At 48.6% G+C, this 17,717-nt stretch overlaps 1 protein-coding gene across 2 annotated transcripts in view; it reads left to right on the forward strand.

Annotated features, from left to right (window-relative positions):
• LOC144151481 (uncharacterized) overlaps positions 1 to 17,717 on the forward strand; it is a 71,436-nt gene that overhangs the window by 31,447 nt on the left and 22,272 nt on the right. For both annotated transcript variants that reach the window (XM_077682539.1, XM_077682540.1), the window contains exon 2: positions 10,994 to 11,044. In XM_077682539.1, coding sequence (XP_077538665.1) covers positions 10,994 to 11,044 — 51 coding nt within the window. The remainder of the gene's footprint in view (positions 1 to 10,993; positions 11,045 to 17,717) is intronic.

Genomic DNA, 17,717 nt, shown 5'->3' on the forward strand with positions numbered 1-17,717 from the left:
TGCTCGGACAGTCGGCGTTGTAAAGCACGCAGTGAACTTTGATGCATGCTGCCAACGCCTACTCGCATCATTTTCTGAGGGCACACGCCCTCCCTCTTACCTCTCCGCACTCCTACTATTACAACGAATGGTCCATTCCATTCGACTCATGTGAATCTGCGCGCTCAGCAGATCCACATTGTCACGCATAGCTTTTTACTGGGTTATGCATGACCTGTTAGTAAAAGCACTAAGTACCTTGTTTATACTGGGACACGTAACTGGTTAGTGTTTTGTTAGTAAGTGCCACGACGTTTTTTTTTTAAAGTGATCGTCCGGCAGTGTTCCCAAACAGGACGATGATCATTATCACGAGGTTGATTAAAAGCGAGGCCAGAGCAAGATTACCCCCCTACGAATAATTTATTGCGAGTATATGTAGCGACATAGTAAACCTGGCTAATTAAGTTGCCACGCGAAAAGCTGCTAATCTTTGTGGCGGAAACCAAGTTCCGACAGCTTTAGGCTTAGGAAAGGTGTCACAATGGACGTGCGAGGCAGCACCCGGCCATCCATGTTCACAGTTTTTGCAGCTGACGCTCTGTCCATGTAGTTGATGAAGTCGCAGTCCCTTTCGTGTATGGCCAGAGTGTTCTACACTGGCGCGCAACATCGGGACAAAGGTATCAAGGTGTTGTTGGTCACTTGTGGCTGAATGCTGCCCACCACACTGATTGAAAGAGACCGACGGTGTTCGGTGGCTCCGTCCTTATACCCCACGTTCTTCCGAAGAAGGCACGCGCTCCGTCAGAGTCCGCTGTGACGTTATCGTGTATCTTTCCGCGCCCACTGGCCTGATTCCATGCGTATCCCATAAGCGTGATTCGGCGTACGCGAACATCCTTCACAGCCCCGTTGCACGAAGTATTCACGTCAAGCGTTTTCTCAAACGGCTTCCGGGCATCGCGATGCCGGTGAAGATTGCACAACAGAATACCGGTATAGAAGTGGCGAGTCGGTTGCGGCAGCTCCAAGCTGATGGCGATGTCGGCGTCTTCAAGGGCGCGTTCACACTCCCCGACGAAGAAGCAGCAGTACCGGTTGCCGAAATGTCGGTGATCGATGCGATCCAGAGTGAGGGCCCCGGGAAGGTACTCGGAGTCCAGGCTGTGGTGGCCGACGCGGCACATTCGACAGCCTTTTCGGGCGGGTGCTTGGCTGTGAGAGGCAGCTTTATGGTGGGCACGCATGATGTTGGGGATGGCAACGTTGCTGTAAGAAGGAATTCTCTCGGCCAAGGGAAGTGATGTTCACGAGCTGGCTTCAGAACGGCGTTGATGCCGGAAAGCGCGTGCTTTGATTCGATGGTGATGATGAAGTGGCATGCTCTTGCAACTTCTTCATTGTTCGCTGTGAGTAAATTCGACATTGGGATTCCCGATAAAAGCAAGCCCAGCCCTTCCTGACGCGACAGAGAACGTCAAATAAGGAATGTGACCAGGCCACACCTAACCCAATTTAAATGATACCAAACCAACCATATTGTCACGGGACACGTATAAACGGGCAATGTCCCATACTGCGTGGGCTCAGGCACGAGACGACCAAGACGACGGAGTGGCTGTGTCCTTGCGCGCGCTATCTTATGGCCGCCATGTAGGTATCTTTTCACCTGCGCTTCACTGGGCATTTCCTCTTCGTCTTCCAAATATCACGTCAATATAGTTGGCAGAATTTTTGGGAATCGCGCTCGCTCTTCGAAAGCTCAGCAAAGAGCATTCCCAGGTGATCATTGTGACGGATTCTTTTTCGGTCTGCTCCGCTTTATCTTCAACAACCGTTTCTCCACTTCACCGATCGCTGTCGATGCTTATACCGGTACATGTCAGGGAAATCCGTCTGGTCTGGGTCCCAGGTCACAGAGGAGTTGAACTTATCGAAACCGCTGGTTACCTGGCAGGAGTAGCACTGAATGGTCCTCTCGTTGATACTGTGCCCCCGATAGCCTATGTTGTTGGAACTAGGTTTCGAGGGTACAGTTCGCTGGACAGCTTCCCACCAGACAGCATCGCTGGCGGCCCTGACATTGTGCATCTCCGGTACTCTTGGAAGTGTGACTTTGCGCAGTCTCGGCTGTGCGAGGTCACACTGACTTGCTTTCGATGTCCAACACCTAATTTGAATTTTTATCTACATTAGAAGAAGTGACAATTGGGCTAGTTGGTAATGCATATGGGACATCTTGAAAGTAGCGCACTTAAACAGGCAAGTACACCGGCGCAAGCAGAAGAAATCGCCATCGCCCTCGCCGCAACCGACCCCGGCTGCGCAGTCATCCTCAGTGACTCAAAATCGGCCATACGCAACTACGGTACCAACGCTGTGGCGGCAATCGCGGCACGAATTCTCAGCAACGCTCCAGGCTCTACCACCCGACCCTTGAGACTGCAATGGTTCCCCGCACACGAGGAGCAGGCCCCCGGGGTAGACCGCGCCCGCAACCACAACATCACTGCGGACCGGGCCGCTCGCGAACTCACCAGTCGGGCGGCCCCCCAGGCGAGGTCTCCCCCCACGCCCCTGAATCCCGGACGGAGATCCCATGAAGATGCGCCCTACTTGCTACCTACACCACTAGAAGACTATGGCACCATACTACGGTGGTACCGAGACACCAGGAGACGGTTCCCGGCCCCACACCCCAACCTCACTCGAAGCGAGGGGACCCTCTATCGCCAAATACAGACAGACTCTGTGCTCACACCAGTACTGGGCCGCCACATAGCCCCCGCAATCTACGAGACATCCGCGTGTACCGTCTGCCGCGCCACTCGCGGCACGCTGGCCCACATACTACAGTGCACACCCCAAGACCCCGCACCCTCAAGCATCCGACAGCTACCAGTGACAGTGCGAAGAGCTATCACCTCGTCAGACTACAACACCCAGAAATTAGTCGTCCAGTGCGTCCGGGAGGCCCTGGAGAGGCAGCGGGTAGGCGGCGCGAGCCCCTTGGGGCCGAGCGCTGGACGCCTGACCTGAAGCTCCTAGGGCTGGCCCGGATGATGCCATCGGCGCCACCGGACCGTTACTAGTCAATAAAGTCTTTTCTCTCTCTCTCTCTCTAAACAGGGACACTAGCGAAAGAAACGGACCAGCGCTGTGGTTTGTCGTTTCTTTTGCTAGTGTCCGTGTTTAAGTGCGCTTCCTTCAAGATTTTATCTACATTACGCACGCATAGCGCCATCGGCCATCTGCAGCTTCTGTCAAGAGGAGGAAACACTTGACCACTTCCTGTTGTCTTGCCGGTGGTTCTCCTCCCTCCGAAATCGTTACCTGGAGGTTCCCCTCCGGCGGCTGGGTTTCGCCTTGTCGGTGCCTAATTTATTGTCATTTGGGGCAGTCGCGCTTGGTTGGTGCAACGGGGATGTTTTTCGCGCCCTTCACTTATTTATTGCCGAAACAGGTCGCTTGCCTTGTTAATCAATAGCATCAACTAATTTTCAATCGTTTATTGAAATACCTGTTGGTACAGCAGTATTGAATTTTTTTTGGTTCCAAAATTTTTAGCATCGCTGTACCCTATATTCCCTTCGTTTGAAACTAATTACTAAGATTCTTCAGCAGTGAAACTACAGTAAGACTTGGCCAATCCCCCAGAGTGGGTACGCGCCATTCTTGTTCCGGATCCAACCAACCCATAGAGTTTCTCACTATGCAACCAACCAACCATGTACTATTGGCGTCAAATGAAACTCGAACACGAAAATATGAACCAGAAAGTGCAAAATTTAACAATACTGTTCGTAGAGTTCCTATAATGGCACGCTATTGGTATATTTGGAAATCCACTTTTTCCAACTTTGTTTTTGTAACTAAGCCACGCGTCATTTTCGCTCGGATGGAAAGAAATCGCGCTATTTGTGTGTTCTGGTTCATATTTTAGTGTTCACGTTTCATTTTACGCCGACAGTACATTCTTTAAATAGATCGCTTCACCCCATCCCATCCAAAGCAATTGGTAGAATCTATCTAAGAAAACTTTTCTACAATAAAAAAAAAAGCTGGCAATGGGAAATTGAAGGTACACTATTCTTTGTCTATTGCTAAGTATGTCGTTATTATGTCATCTTCGCTGCACAATGTCGCGTCATGAGAGCGAATATGTGAGGCCTGGAATATTCCCGCCTGATGACGGTTGCGGTAATGTCGGCGGATCAGCGCCCTGGCTTAACCCCGTAGGGAGCTCAATAATCAAGGCAGGAGACTCAGGCGGAGTACCGTCCAACCGTGCAAAATAGAGTTGCAATTTAATGTTTTTTTCCGCTCCAGTCCCCGCTTATGTTAAGAACTCATGACGTGTCTAGATTCCATGAAAGTATACGCAGAACCGATAGAAGTTTTTTAAGGCTAAAGCTTTGTTAGTGGGACCGGTGACGTTCTGTCAGAAAACTAATGCACTTCTCCGTAGACCGGTTGGTAGACCGAAAAGCTCTGATAAGATCACCGGGCACACGGCGCGTACGTGAATCCGGGCTTCCATTGTGTCAAACCGGTTACTTGAAAATCGCGAAAAAGGAGCGCGGTTCTAGATAACGCATTACACGCATCGATCATGAAGAGGTAGTACAATAGCATATCTGTATATCAAACACCACGTATCGGTATCCCCTTAAATAGTTCGTAGATGCGTTTACTTAGTGGGCAAAAAACTGTCGCGTGAGTTCGTTCCTCGTTGGCGATTTGTGTCTTTGGGGGTTTGACGATCGACTGGACGCAACTTTCGCAAAAGTGCTGACTCCGTTTTGTCTCATATTTGATGTGAGAAAGCTTTCGCGCTTCTATCAACTTTCTTTAAGGAGGAACAGTAATTTCTTTTCCCCGTTAGTTCTCTTTTTTGTTGTTTTTTACAGTGTTTTTTTTTTCTTCGGCCGGACCTTGCGCTGTGCCGGCTGGAATATCCCGTGTCGAGTGGTTCAAGGAGGAGAAATAAATCTATTCATTAGGGGCGAAATTCGATTGTTGTCTTCAGCAGGTGCAGTCCTCAGGAAATTGTGCCCGCTCATTGCTACCCTGTCCGTTTTCCGAGTGCGCCATTTACTTCCCCCTATTAGTGTGACACAGAGGATTCTCCAATCGCCCTCCTTGGTCGTCCTTAATTAGCATTTTCAAATTACAGTTGCAAGTGGCGGGAAGCGGCCCGTGCGGCCCGGTCCCGAAGGAGAGCACACCTATGCGGCAGCACTGCGCTACCTTGTAGAGTACTTCACTAACGAGCTGGTCGCGGCCTTGCATTCGTCTGCGGCAACCTCTGGTTCCCCTGGGATGTTCGCCGCATCCGTGATTTATCGTGCCCTCCTAGTACCAAACCGAGAGTGCTCCGCACAACGTTGCGCTGAACTGCAGTTGTGCAAGGCTGCGTTAGCTTTTTTTTATCTTTTTTTTTTTCGAAGAGGTGTGCGGGCTTGCTAGCGCATTTCGGCTTTGATAAAGAAGCATAATTACTGCAAGGGTGGGAGCGAGGGAGTAAAACGTTTACTGTATCCCAGTGAAAATAAATGAATAAGGAAGTGAAAAAAAAAAATGGGTGGCATTTGTGTGTCCAAAAAAGCCGCGAGCTGTGGCCGCTGCTCGGGCCCGTGAGATGAAATGTTCTTATTATGGGGGCTTAAGCCCAGTAACTTATGTTGCGTGCCACTCGAAGGACACACTCACTGAAAAAAAATGTAGTTGGTTTCCCCCTGCATACAGTGAGAAGAAGCCGTGCACTTCATTGATTAAACAAGAAATGGCTGTACGCTCTAAGGATCACCGAACAACTCAGCCGCTTGTTTCTGTTCGTCTGAACAAATTAATGGTAGAAAAAAATGTAGCCTCGGCATCAGACTGCTCTCAAGATATGAGCGCAGCTTCCTGAAGAATTACATGTAAGTCTGCAGGGACTGTTAAAAAATAATAGCAGTGTTGGGAACTATCCTAGAAGCTGAACGGAAATTCTTCTATTATATCGTTCCAGCTTCTGCTCCGGGTAATAACGGAATCTCGTCAAACCGTTTCTTATGCCCCTCTTCCGTTTTGTCGTTCCCCGAGGAGCGGATAATTTGTCTCAGCTACCTTTATGTGCTGTCCGTGCGACGATCCGAAGACAAAAATTAATGAGCGCCATGAAAAGACCCGATAAAATGCATCTGGTCTCCTATAGGGACACCGTGTGTTTCTCGGTCCCAGAATGATGATACGATTGGTTTCCGGGCCATTAGTACGCCGCGAAGAACTGAGTGACTGTACTCTATATGCCCAAGATTAAACGGAGAGAAAAATCAAGCGTTCAAGTCAGAAATGAAGCAAAAAGAAGATACACTGCGAAAAGCGATACTACATTTACTGCTCTCCCCGATTTTGTCCCGAAATCTTATAAATGATCTGTGCGCTGTCCCATATAACGTTCGTCCTGACCTTATTTTTAGCAGACGTTTAGGCAGGAAAGTGCTCCTCGTCTACCTCTGCCTGTTTTGCATGAAAGAGTTGAAGACTCATTCATTGAGCCTCGTTTGTGAGGCCTCCCGTATTTTTCAGTCTATAACTGACTTGCCCGAAGGTAAATGCTGAGCAGACGGAGAGGTAGACGTGGGTGCGTGACGCCAATCAATCAATCAATCAATCAATCAATCAATCAATCAATCAATCAATCAATCAATCAATCAATCAATCAATCAATCAATCAATCAATCAATCAATCAATCAATCAACCAATCAATCAATCAATCAATCAATCAATCAATCAATCAATCACGGCGCTTAAGTTTAACACACAGGGACGCCCACAGAGAAAAACAAACTTACGGTTAGCTCTGTTTTCTTTGGAATCGTCAGAAACATACGAAGTGATGCAGGTTTATTTGCGATACATTATTCTCCTTCTCGTTGAGAGATATCTTACTCCTCGAGATGGACAAATTTTCCATTTTACTCTGCGGATGACTCGCTGTTTTCTGCTATGAAAAGAGTTCGTGATCTGCCGTATCATTACGCCCCTCACATATGGTGAATAATGACTCGTTATAGTCATAAGGATGACAGAAATTATGGGAGCACGCACGAACAAGCTTTCACTTGGAGCGGCGCACACCACACTCAATAATAAAATGAAGATGGGCTCCTATAAAAGCGTCCCTTACTTGACAGTATAGACAAAGCGACGTGCGCAGGGCAGCCTTCCATTCAGCGTTCTGGTGGCGAAGTTTGGGCTGCGTTGTCAAACCAACTCTGCGAATAACCGTGAAAGAGAAAAAGTGGCATCAAGTTCATATCGACAAAAGGAAAGGTGCGAAAGCGACAAGTCAGAGCGGAACAAAGGAATAAGTAGCAGCACAATCGTCCTAACGGGCCTACTACAAATAAGAGCAGTTGCTCGCGCTCTCTAAATAGAGACAAAGCGGTGTGTATAAGAGCAGAAAGCGAGGAAAAGCAGCTATTTATCGCTGTCCGCGCTGACCTAGAGCGGTCATCGTATCTGAAAAAAAAAAAAAAAAAGAAAGCTGCGAATCACGGGCGAACCGTCGGTCCCGACTCGTGCGATCCTTTTCTCCCCGAGACTGGCGCCGTGTCACTCTAATGGAAAAATCGATCTTCGCTGCCGGGGCAACTTTCCTCGGCACAGCGCGCGCCGGCGCGGCCCGGCGTTTTTCCGTCTCCTCTTAATCTCGCCCGATGCCTTCCCTAATTAAAGTTGAGCGCTTTCCCCCAGTCCGCCCCATCAACGTTCTCCCTTCTCTTTCTTTTCCTCGCCCCCGTAATTTGGGAAGCAGTCGCCTCTCCCTAGCTCGGCGGTCATGTGGGGGAGCACACGCTTACCCCCTAAGCTTTGCAACTTCCCCTTACTCTAATATATGCAATCTGATCTTGCTACATTAAACATGCCGTGGCCGAAAACTGAGTTTCCATAATTAAAACTTTCGCCGTATACCCGAAGCGCCGTGGAATCTCCTGTAAAGACCGGCACTTGGGCTTCGGTCTGATATGACGGGAACTTTCGTTCATAGGTGAGTTTTTTTTTTTTTAAGGCTGTTTCTAATCTCGCGGCAGCCGTGCGAATTAGCTCCGGGAAATTCTCACGGCAGTTACCAGAAATGCTGGCTGGCCTAAAATTCGCTGAATAACATTACCTCCCGACGTAACCTAAGGTAAGCTAACCTCACCGAACCTAACCTAACGTACCCTGACCTACCCAAGTCCAGCCCAACTGCAACAAACTTAACCTAACCCAGCCCAACGACTCCAAACACAACCTATATTAAACTTAATCCAACCCCTTCTAGAAGTCGTGTGCGTCGATCTCTTGATATATTAATAAGAATAAAAAAATCATTAACAAAATCACGATGAGTCAAAACTTAAGAATTTCGAATGCTAAAAAATAAAACTTCCCCTTGCCGGACATGAATCTGAGCCTTCTGGTTTAAAAGCAAGCGCTAGACCACAGCGCCACTGGAGCAACTGCAAGAGCGTGTTTTTAGGGAATATTTGTCCCGGAGAATCTCCGGGTGGAGTGCTTAGCCAATCAGAGGTGACTGCCGCGATAATAGACACTACCTTATTAAAAAATAGGTTTATGTTTAACCTATAAATGGTTACACTGAGCGTATGTGCGATATGACGGGGAACTCTGCATGCAACTGGCAGTATATGCTGGCTACACTCCTATAGCAATGTAGATAAAGAAATAACGCTAGAGTTTTCAACTGAGCATTTCATTGCGCTTTGCTTACGTACTGTGTGGAATGGAGTTGAAAACAAGCATTCCTGCAATTTTTGTTATCGTTATACACTTGGGCGTAATGGGGTATCGTTAAGACTTACTCAACGGCGGAGTGCCGACGCACTAAACCGTAAAGAAGTCTTAAAGGAACAACTGCACGCGGTTGAGTGTAGACGGCTTTAATTATCGTTATTATCCGCAAAAAGGTTGAAATATCACAAGCTACCCCTTGGAGGAGGGCTTAAAAAATGCACCAAGGAATAGAAAAGATATGAAGCGCAGGTTCAAGAAAGTGTTGGAGGATACCTCCTGGAAGCCTCGCCCTGCGTGGCCGGAGACTTCCCACATGCCGGATACCAAATAAATGTTATTTCTCTCTCTCTCTCTGCACAGTTCGCTTACGTTATCTACATGACATTTGCCTTTGTTTCCACTTCAAGAATACGCCGCATTGCACCAAATGAGGGTGGAGCAAGAACTGAAGTCGCTTTGAAGCTCGTGTGTGCTCCTACCACGATCGGTTTTCGAAGCCCAGTTTCAGTGTCTCACAGTTTCCCAACATGCTAAACTGAAAGATATAAATCTGGAAGCCATGTGAGCTACCATCGGTCTCCCTCACATCACACCGTACCGATTCATCAAGAACAAGCTCAGCTCTATACAACTGACGAGCTCATCCCTCAACGCCGATCAATGTGACTGTCAAAGTATTGATGTCTCCAGAACGGCCACGCACTCTCCCCCGAAAATTCAGGATGACCTTCCACCCTACAGTTATACGATTGAAGCGGCCAACAAAACAATACATCTACCGAGAAGGTGGACTGAAGATTGTGAAGTGCAGTTCTCTCCCTTCCCGAATAACCCGGGACTATACGATCTATGTCTCGTACATACCGACGTTGCATGCACAGGAACATGTGGGTTCTCGGCATGGACCAGGCCCAATCATTCAAGGAAAGGGCGCATTACCTACGCCTCTCCAGCATGAACCTCGATTATACCGGCATTGCAAACTGCATACATGACGCCCTACTGTGTGCAGCTGCTTCCAAATCGTCTTTGCCAACCATAAATGCCCGCGCGGACTCTACGCCAGCGATTTATGATCTCAGACAGGTTACTCACACTCTTACAATCTGCCAACCAATCCACTAGCTCCACAGCAAAATATCATCAACGCTGCTTGTGTCATTGATGACTGGCCACACCAATATTGTAGGCAATGAACGGGCTGACTGTCTGTCACGTAATTGCCCAGCCCCGTCATCACATGCCCAGCTCCAGGTGACCCATGGCCCACAAGTATGGCGGCAAAAGATGACCTTCGGCGCCGAACGCGTGCTGGTACATCTCCCTGTTCGGTTCTCTTCCCCCATAGACCTAACCAGGATGGACGAGGTTGTCCTACGAAAGGTCCGGTTGGGAGTGGTGCTGACTACTTAGTGCCCGCACACAAGCATGCAAAGAGGACTACCGTGGCTACGAGAAAGGCCCAACCTGCTCCGATGTCACGGCTCCGGCAGACCTTCGCCGTTATGGAAGTTGCCGGGAACTCGGGACATCCGAAGAAAACGTATGATGGTGGCTGGCCTAAACTTGTAGTAGTACACTCATAACCCCCAGTGGCTCCATGGTCTTGCCTACCGTGCCCCGCTAGACTACATCCGTGATACTAAACTACCTTCCTGAATATAGCGCGGAATCACTTCGTATTCCCGAAACCTAGAGGCTAGGAAAAAACCCCGGGCCAACTCCACTTACGTGAAACATGAGGAGGGGCGAAGAATGCAGTGTATAAATGTATTCTTGGCGCCTTGGCGTTTTTGCCAACGGAGATGAAACCCTTGGGGGTGTAGAGGTATACAGCTCGGCTGTAAAAGTGTTTTGCTTTTGAAGCACGAAGCTCTCTAGCGGACGGCGTAAACGAGTGTCCAGGGGTTTTTTAGTGCGCGTTACGTTGTAAAGCGAGGCGTAAACAAGTTTCCCGCTGTTTCAGTACGAGAGCAGACGCCAACAGGCCCAGGCCCTAAGGGGAGTCACACCTACTAAACTCGAACACAGCAGGAAATAGAGAGAATATTGATACGTTGGGTAATGGCCCGCCGCTGCAGTGGAGAAAAACGGAATTCGGTCACTTGATGAATGAAAAAAAAAATATAAAGACATGAAACTGTGGCTGATTAATGACCGTGTGGACATATCTAGCGGGATCCACAAAATTCAAAGAAGACTTCGTATTCTTTGCTGTTCCAGGAAAAATCACGACGATGGAGGTCCCGGTGCTCTCTAAAGCAGGCCACACAGGTGAGCTGGACTCTTCACGTCACTTTTGGTAAGGTGCCTCGTCTAACTTTGTCCCTTTTTTTTATTTCCCGTGCCAGTAAGTGCCTTTGTTAAGTTTGTGCACCACACTTGCACGTCCACGTTTACAAAAAAAAATGTGAATTTTTAGACATAATTTTCTCCTTGATAAATAATGTCGCCCTAAAACTTGGATTCTGTTACGCGTATAATTAACCCAATATGCATATTTTTAGCTGAGCTGATTTGCGCTGGAGCTGTGCCAACCTACCGGCGTTCTCGTAGCGTAAAACGATGCGTACAATAATAACTATATCCTGAGGAAGGCCCTGGGCACAAGGTCCTCTTTTGCTTGCAGTACGGTATAGCGGACCTTCGAAGCATAATTTTGTGCCGTTGTAAACTTTAGGCGCCACATGTAGCCCGCAAGTTTACGAACGAGTGTGCAGCCAACAACATGCAATGGAACAGAGCCTTGCATGTTATCAGTCCTCTTCTGAAGTACAAAAGGTATCTTAAATGCCCAGTAATGTGTCTCCATGGCTTCGACTAGCGTCGCAGTATTTCCAGACGCATAAAAACGCCCCAATAAAGTGCACCTAGGCCCTGCATGTTTTAGTTTTTCTGAGTTTGTCCATTCCTAAGTGTTGTAATATCCTATGGTTATCGCAGATCAGGCTGCTGTTCAGCCTGCTTAATTGGTGATACTGCTAGTATGCGGCGGCGGAATTTAAGTGACGGTAATGGAATTTGTCATGCAATTTGATTGATTGTAGGGTTTAACGCGCCGACGCAACGCAGGCGATGAGGCGCGCCGTAGTGGAGGGCTCCGGATTAATTTTGACCACCTGGGGATCTTTAACGTGCGCCGAAATCTCGTACACACGGGCATTTTTGCTTTTCGCCGCCATCAGAAAAGCGGCCGCCGCAGCCGGGAATCGAACCCACGACCTCGTGCTCAGCAGCGCAACGCCTTAGCCACTGAGCCACCGCGGCTTTTTTTTTTTATTATTACTGAGCCACCGCGGCGGGTAATTTATCATGCAAGTTATATGATAAACTTTGGCGGAAATACTGTGAACGACACAATGCTTAGTTTGATATAGAAACTGTCCCGAAGAAAACAAGTACGACTTCGTCCGTGTTTTTTCTAGACTGAATAACTATGACAGTTGGAAGGGCAGCTTACATTATGAGGTTTGAACACGGGCTTATTTCTTGCGGGTTCATTCAGAATGTGAGCTATGAAATGCGTTATGATGGCTGGTATCTTCCAAAAACTGAGCGCCTAGAGTGCCGTCTCGTACTTCAACAGCCGTGTATAAGAATCGTAGAGGTTGTTCTGTCGCCTTTAACTTACGTCTTCGATGTGTCTCCCAAGCGTGTGATGGTGTCCTGAAAAGCCCAAGTTTGCATCAGTCGTCCGTGTGCAGGGCTATTCGACGCGCTTTGGGTTCATTCAAAATATACGTTCATAACAGAATGGCAGGGGACTGTTTAGGCGGCGTCAAAAACATTCGGCAGATGCACGTAAGAATGCTTACGCGTATGAATGAGTGACCGTTGCAGTTCCGCGGGTGGAACGCTTTAGTGTAACGTTTCTGTAATTGACTGTAATCGATGGCCGCGACAATGGTGTCGGGAGCATTCCCCTTTCTTTAGCGCGACCACTTTGCAGGTGGCACATCTAGCGCTGTGGGGCCCCCGGAGCACTTAACTCTATTTACGTGCGTTGAAGGCGAAAGCGCTACTGGTTCCCCTAATGACACTTATCAAATAATAGCACGGTGAAGACGCGGCAAGTGCGCCGCCATGGCAATCACTTCACGGGGTGATGTATACAAATACCAATACCATACGTCGATGATCACAATTTCCTGAGTATAACCTTTGACTGCCGTTTGACATGAATACCAAACGTTCGCAGCTTTAAAAAACTGGCACAGATTGAACTAGTGGAGCAAGGATGAAAAAAGAACTGAGCTCGGGTTAGACCAAGCTTCTCCCGACACTGACTACTGATCCTAGGAAAGGGGGAGTAGCCGGAGCTCATCAGTGCAAAGCCCTTTTTGGAGGCAGTGTAAAGTAAAGACCATTAAAGTATGTACAGTGTCTTATTCACTAGCAGTCGTCGTCATCGCTTTCTTTGTCGTTGTCCGACGGCACAGCGGCGTAGAACAAGTTTTATTGTAACACGTCTTCGCCTCCGTAGGCCTCCAGATCTCCGTCTGCTGGTCCGGTGGCCATGTCCACGCGTTGATTGTGAAGGTTGCTCGGCTGGTTGGTTGGAGCCATAACAAAAATTACATGTACCCACTCTGGGGGATCGGCCAAGTTGTATTTTGGTCTCATTGTTGAAGAGATCTGAGAATTGAAACTGAGGTAAACTAGAAGTGAAATAATTGTAGTAACAATCTGAAAACCTAACAGAAGAACAAACTCAGTACGGCTGTAACAATAGTTGCTTTAACGTTCAGAAAAAAAAAGCATTTTGGTTGATGCTCTTGATTAACAAGGTAGACGACCTGATTCGGGAATGAAAGAGTGAAGGGCGCGACTAACATCCCCGTTTCTACAACCAAGCAAGATTCCCCAAGTGGCAATAAATTAAGCACCGACAAGCCAAGACCCAGGCGCCGGGGGGGAATCTTCAGCTAACGATTTCGGAAGGTGAAGAACCGCCAGAAAGACACCAGGAAATGGTCAATTGTTACCGGCATTTGACAAAAGCCGCATATGGCCGGTGGCTCTATGCGTGCGTGGTGGGGTTAGAAATTCAAGTTAAGCGTTCGGTAGTTAAAGCTGGTCATTATGACCTCGCACACTCGAGACTGCACAAAGTCACACTTCCAAGAGTGCCGGAGATGCTCAATGCCGGCCGCCAGGGTTACTGCCTCGTTGGAAGCCATCCGGCGAACTTTCCCTTTTAAATCTAGTTGTACTGTGCTGCGCAACGACTTAAACCATTCCTTTTTTAAATCCACACTCCCGTGTAACGCTGAATAAAAGCACAAAAGGCTAGTAAAGACATGATTTTCACGTCCTAGCAGGCAGTCATGACTCCTTTAGCTTCCATCTAGGGTGCGCTAAAGGTCATGTCTTGCCTGCGCGAACTGTCTGCGGAGACGCATAATAAAACATGGGCACCAACTTTTGTTTCTCTGATAGACGTAAAATATTCATGGCAAGCCAGCTGCAATACCACTCTTATCTTATTCAGGCGACCGACAAGTTAGAAAAGGTAATCCATGACTTATACGCATGAAGCGAGTCAAGCCAATTAGGCAAGCCACCTTGCTTAACGAAAACCAGTGGTCCGCTTTCTTTCCATACGATCTGCCAGCCGTTCCGACAAAGACCAAGGTCTCTTTCCTCGCAGCCACTTCTCGCCGGTAAACGATGGCAGGCACTCCATATTCCTCGCCCCCAGCTGAGCTGGGGGTTTAACAGAGAGCTAGTTAATGCCGCTACGCCGCAAACATACCCCCGGGGGAAAAGAGTGGGAACCCGGAGAAGGAGGTGGAAGACAAGAGCAAGTCCTCCTGGTCCTTCCAACGGTGACGTTCAAATATTCAGGACCGGCGAGGCGAGCCTCTCCGGGAGCCCTCCCTGCCTGGCGCTCTTCCCTCCAACGGAACCCGTGCGCTCCGCTAGCCGGAGTAAAGGACACTGAACACTCCACTGACCAGAAGGCCTGGAACCGGTCGTGTCCGCTGTATCTCCCAGAAAGAAGATCACGTACCCTCGCTCAGTCGCCATGTGCTAGCGTATGAACGCTGCCAAGTCATTAAGCAGAGTTGTCTGCGTATGAAGACTACGTGGAGTGAGGCTTGTTAACCTAGTGGCTGTTGGGCCAGCTCGCGATAGAGCAGGCGGACCATCGATCGCGCTCCATCGGACGCCACCACCCGCCAACGCCACTGCCGCCTCTTTGCCCCGCACAGCGCTCATGAATAACTCCTGGCTTCCCCGGCAGCGCGTTGTCAGGCGCTGGCACGCGCGATCTGTGATTAAACCTTCCCCGGTAACAGTATAGTAGTGCGATGCGTCTAAGGGGCCCAAAGCACTAGCTACGCGTGCCGCCCTGGTTCACGCCTTCAAGAGGGGCAGGAAAGAAAAAAAAAACGGCCGGGAGCGAAAGCCACTCGACTCGTTAAGTGATTCAGGGTCCTCTCTACGGGCCACGCTCGAAAAAAGAGTGACGTTACTTGAAGCTTGAGGAGGAACTGAACTATAAAAATCCGTTAGTAAGAATAATAAGGGAGGAGATGGGGGTGTCTTGTTGGTGCCAAGAAAGGCAGGGGGAGTAGTTTAACAGCGGGATACTAGCTTAAACAAATTGTCTTGCAGCTTGCTACTCCCCCAAGAGATAAAGGGACCGCAAGAGGCAAAGCAGGCGAGCTACAGGCGATGACCCCGCTGGAACGTATTGGCCCATATGCATGACACGTCTGGGGAGAAGCATGAACACTCAAGCCTGTATCATAAAGCCTATCATCGCGTGCAAGAAGAACAACAACAAATAAAGTTGCGGTTTAACGGTGCACCTGGGCGATATGATTTTCCTAATAAGGCCCTTCACCTAAACAATTACGCGTTCTTTCACGTGATGCGTTTCCGAATATAAAATGCTTTTAGCGAAACCCAATCCATTTTGAAAGTCCTTGGTGAACGTTTACATCGGCAGCGCAGACGATAAAGGCAAGATCGTTGCAGAGGACCGAACCCATGCCCGTCTTAAAACAAGAACCATAAGGAATTTCCCCCTCTACTCCCTATTTCGCGGTGCGACTTCGGTTTCTGGTTTTTAAAAAAATTAGGGCCCTGCGATTTGCCGCCGTAGAATGTCTGGCACTGTCCAATACGCAGTGCTGTTTTTTTTCCCCATATGTTCCTATGGCACTTTCTTTACTAGGGGAGCTGATGAACTTCGAACAACTATGAAGAACTCGTGAATAAAAGAGGTACCCGACGCCTAGACTCTGCGGCTCAGGCGTTGGGCTACTCAGCTCAAGAACCCGTGTTCGACACCAGGAGTGGCGGCCGTATATTTTTTTTCGGACACCGTCACGTCTACCACCCTGGCAGGCCCTGCTGTCTAACCCGACCCTGGATGTCCAGCTCTGGTTAACAACAAGGGCGGCGCGGGGAGATGAAGACCACAGCTTCTTGGATTGAGGAAGCCGACCATACCTGCAATCACCGTTTTTTTAAATAGATGTTTATTCCTTCTCCTACGGTGAAGAACAAGAATGCCTGAGTATCCAGGTTTCAGCGCACGCTGAAATTCAGAATAATTCCATAACTTTGGTTAATAGTAATAAACTGAATAAGCTGAATAATGCGTTTGTATAGTAAGCGATTGGTTGATTTATTGATTGTTTCTATTCTAAATTATTTGTTTATTTATTGATCGGTTTGATCTTCATGCACGTCACTTCCCCATTTTCTTGTGCGATGAAAGTGAGATGCTGCGTGCCTAGAAAGCCTAGAATAGTCTTCTAGCATAGGACGAGCTTTGAGAATCTCCCCAGCTGCTTTTCATCCGAAAGGCACCGCTATACCGCGTAGTCAAGTACGCTGCGTTACGGCTGAAAGCCCCACCCGCTGTTGCTTTACCGTCCAGCTGGATCTTCCAAACGGGACAGATATGACAGGACCGCTTCGTGCGGCTGTAAATGCTTTCGGCCCGATTCTCGACGTGGGAGCGGTTATTCCAGACCCCTTAAAGTGCACTCCACCCCCAAAGCAACGCCCCCAGGTTGTTTCCAAACTGTCGCGGGAGGAGGCGGCCAGGGAACGGGGTAGCGAGGGCGGTCGTCTGTAAATATAAGGGTTTCGCCCTGCGGCGGCGCTGCGCTGTCCAAATATTTGTGCGAGCCTCGGGGAAGGCTCCCCGCCGTATTTCCAAGCCTGTTTCCTCCTATCGGTGCCTGGCATATTGCGTCGAGCAGAGCAGAAACGACCGTCAGGACGGCTTGATAGCCGCAAAGTGGACATCCAGGCCCGAGAGTTGGGTGGTCTGAAGTACGCGAGCCCGAAAACAGCAGTGGGAAATAGAGAGACAAAAAAGAAAAAGAAAATGCGGAAGGTTGGTTTGGATATGAGTGGCGCACACGTATATACGCTGTTCCAGCTTTTTATTTTGTGGTGAGCTTGCTGTTTTGTGACGTTGTTTTTGTTTTAACGCTGTGCCCATAAAACCGGGCGACGGCCACAAGAAACTCGGTGACGTGTTGTGAATAACCTTTCCCGTAGTCTGCTCAATATCATTCCCCCTTTCCTCACTTGACGTATGGCGGCGCTGCTATCCCTGACGACTATATTTGCGAAGCGGAGGAACATGGCACTCCATCTTACACGCGCGTTTTTATTTATTTACATCAGCAAGAGCGTATGTTATAGTAGGGGGTAAGGAGTGATACTTGTGGCGCTCCAGTTTTCTTGAAGAAATATTTCCTACACCGAAGGCATTTTGTGACATCTATGCTTGTTTAAAAAAAAGTCACACTTAAAAATATTGTTTAAACTCCCGGTACAACCGAGAGCTTAAACAATTTTTTAGACTCTGGCTTCAGCATTGGTGGTGCATGCAGCAACGGAAGTCTTCTAATCTGTAGCAATAATCAAAGAGTGAAATGAAATTCCCGGGAGGTACAATTTTTATGGCCCTTTG

The sequence above is a fragment of the Haemaphysalis longicornis genome, unplaced genomic scaffold, assembly GCF_048455015.1.
Source record: "Haemaphysalis longicornis isolate Haplotype H1 unplaced genomic scaffold, Haemaphysalis longicornis Haplotype H1 scaffold_9, whole genome shotgun sequence".
NCBI classification, from domain to species: Eukaryota; Metazoa; Arthropoda; class Arachnida; order Ixodida; family Ixodidae; genus Haemaphysalis; species Haemaphysalis longicornis.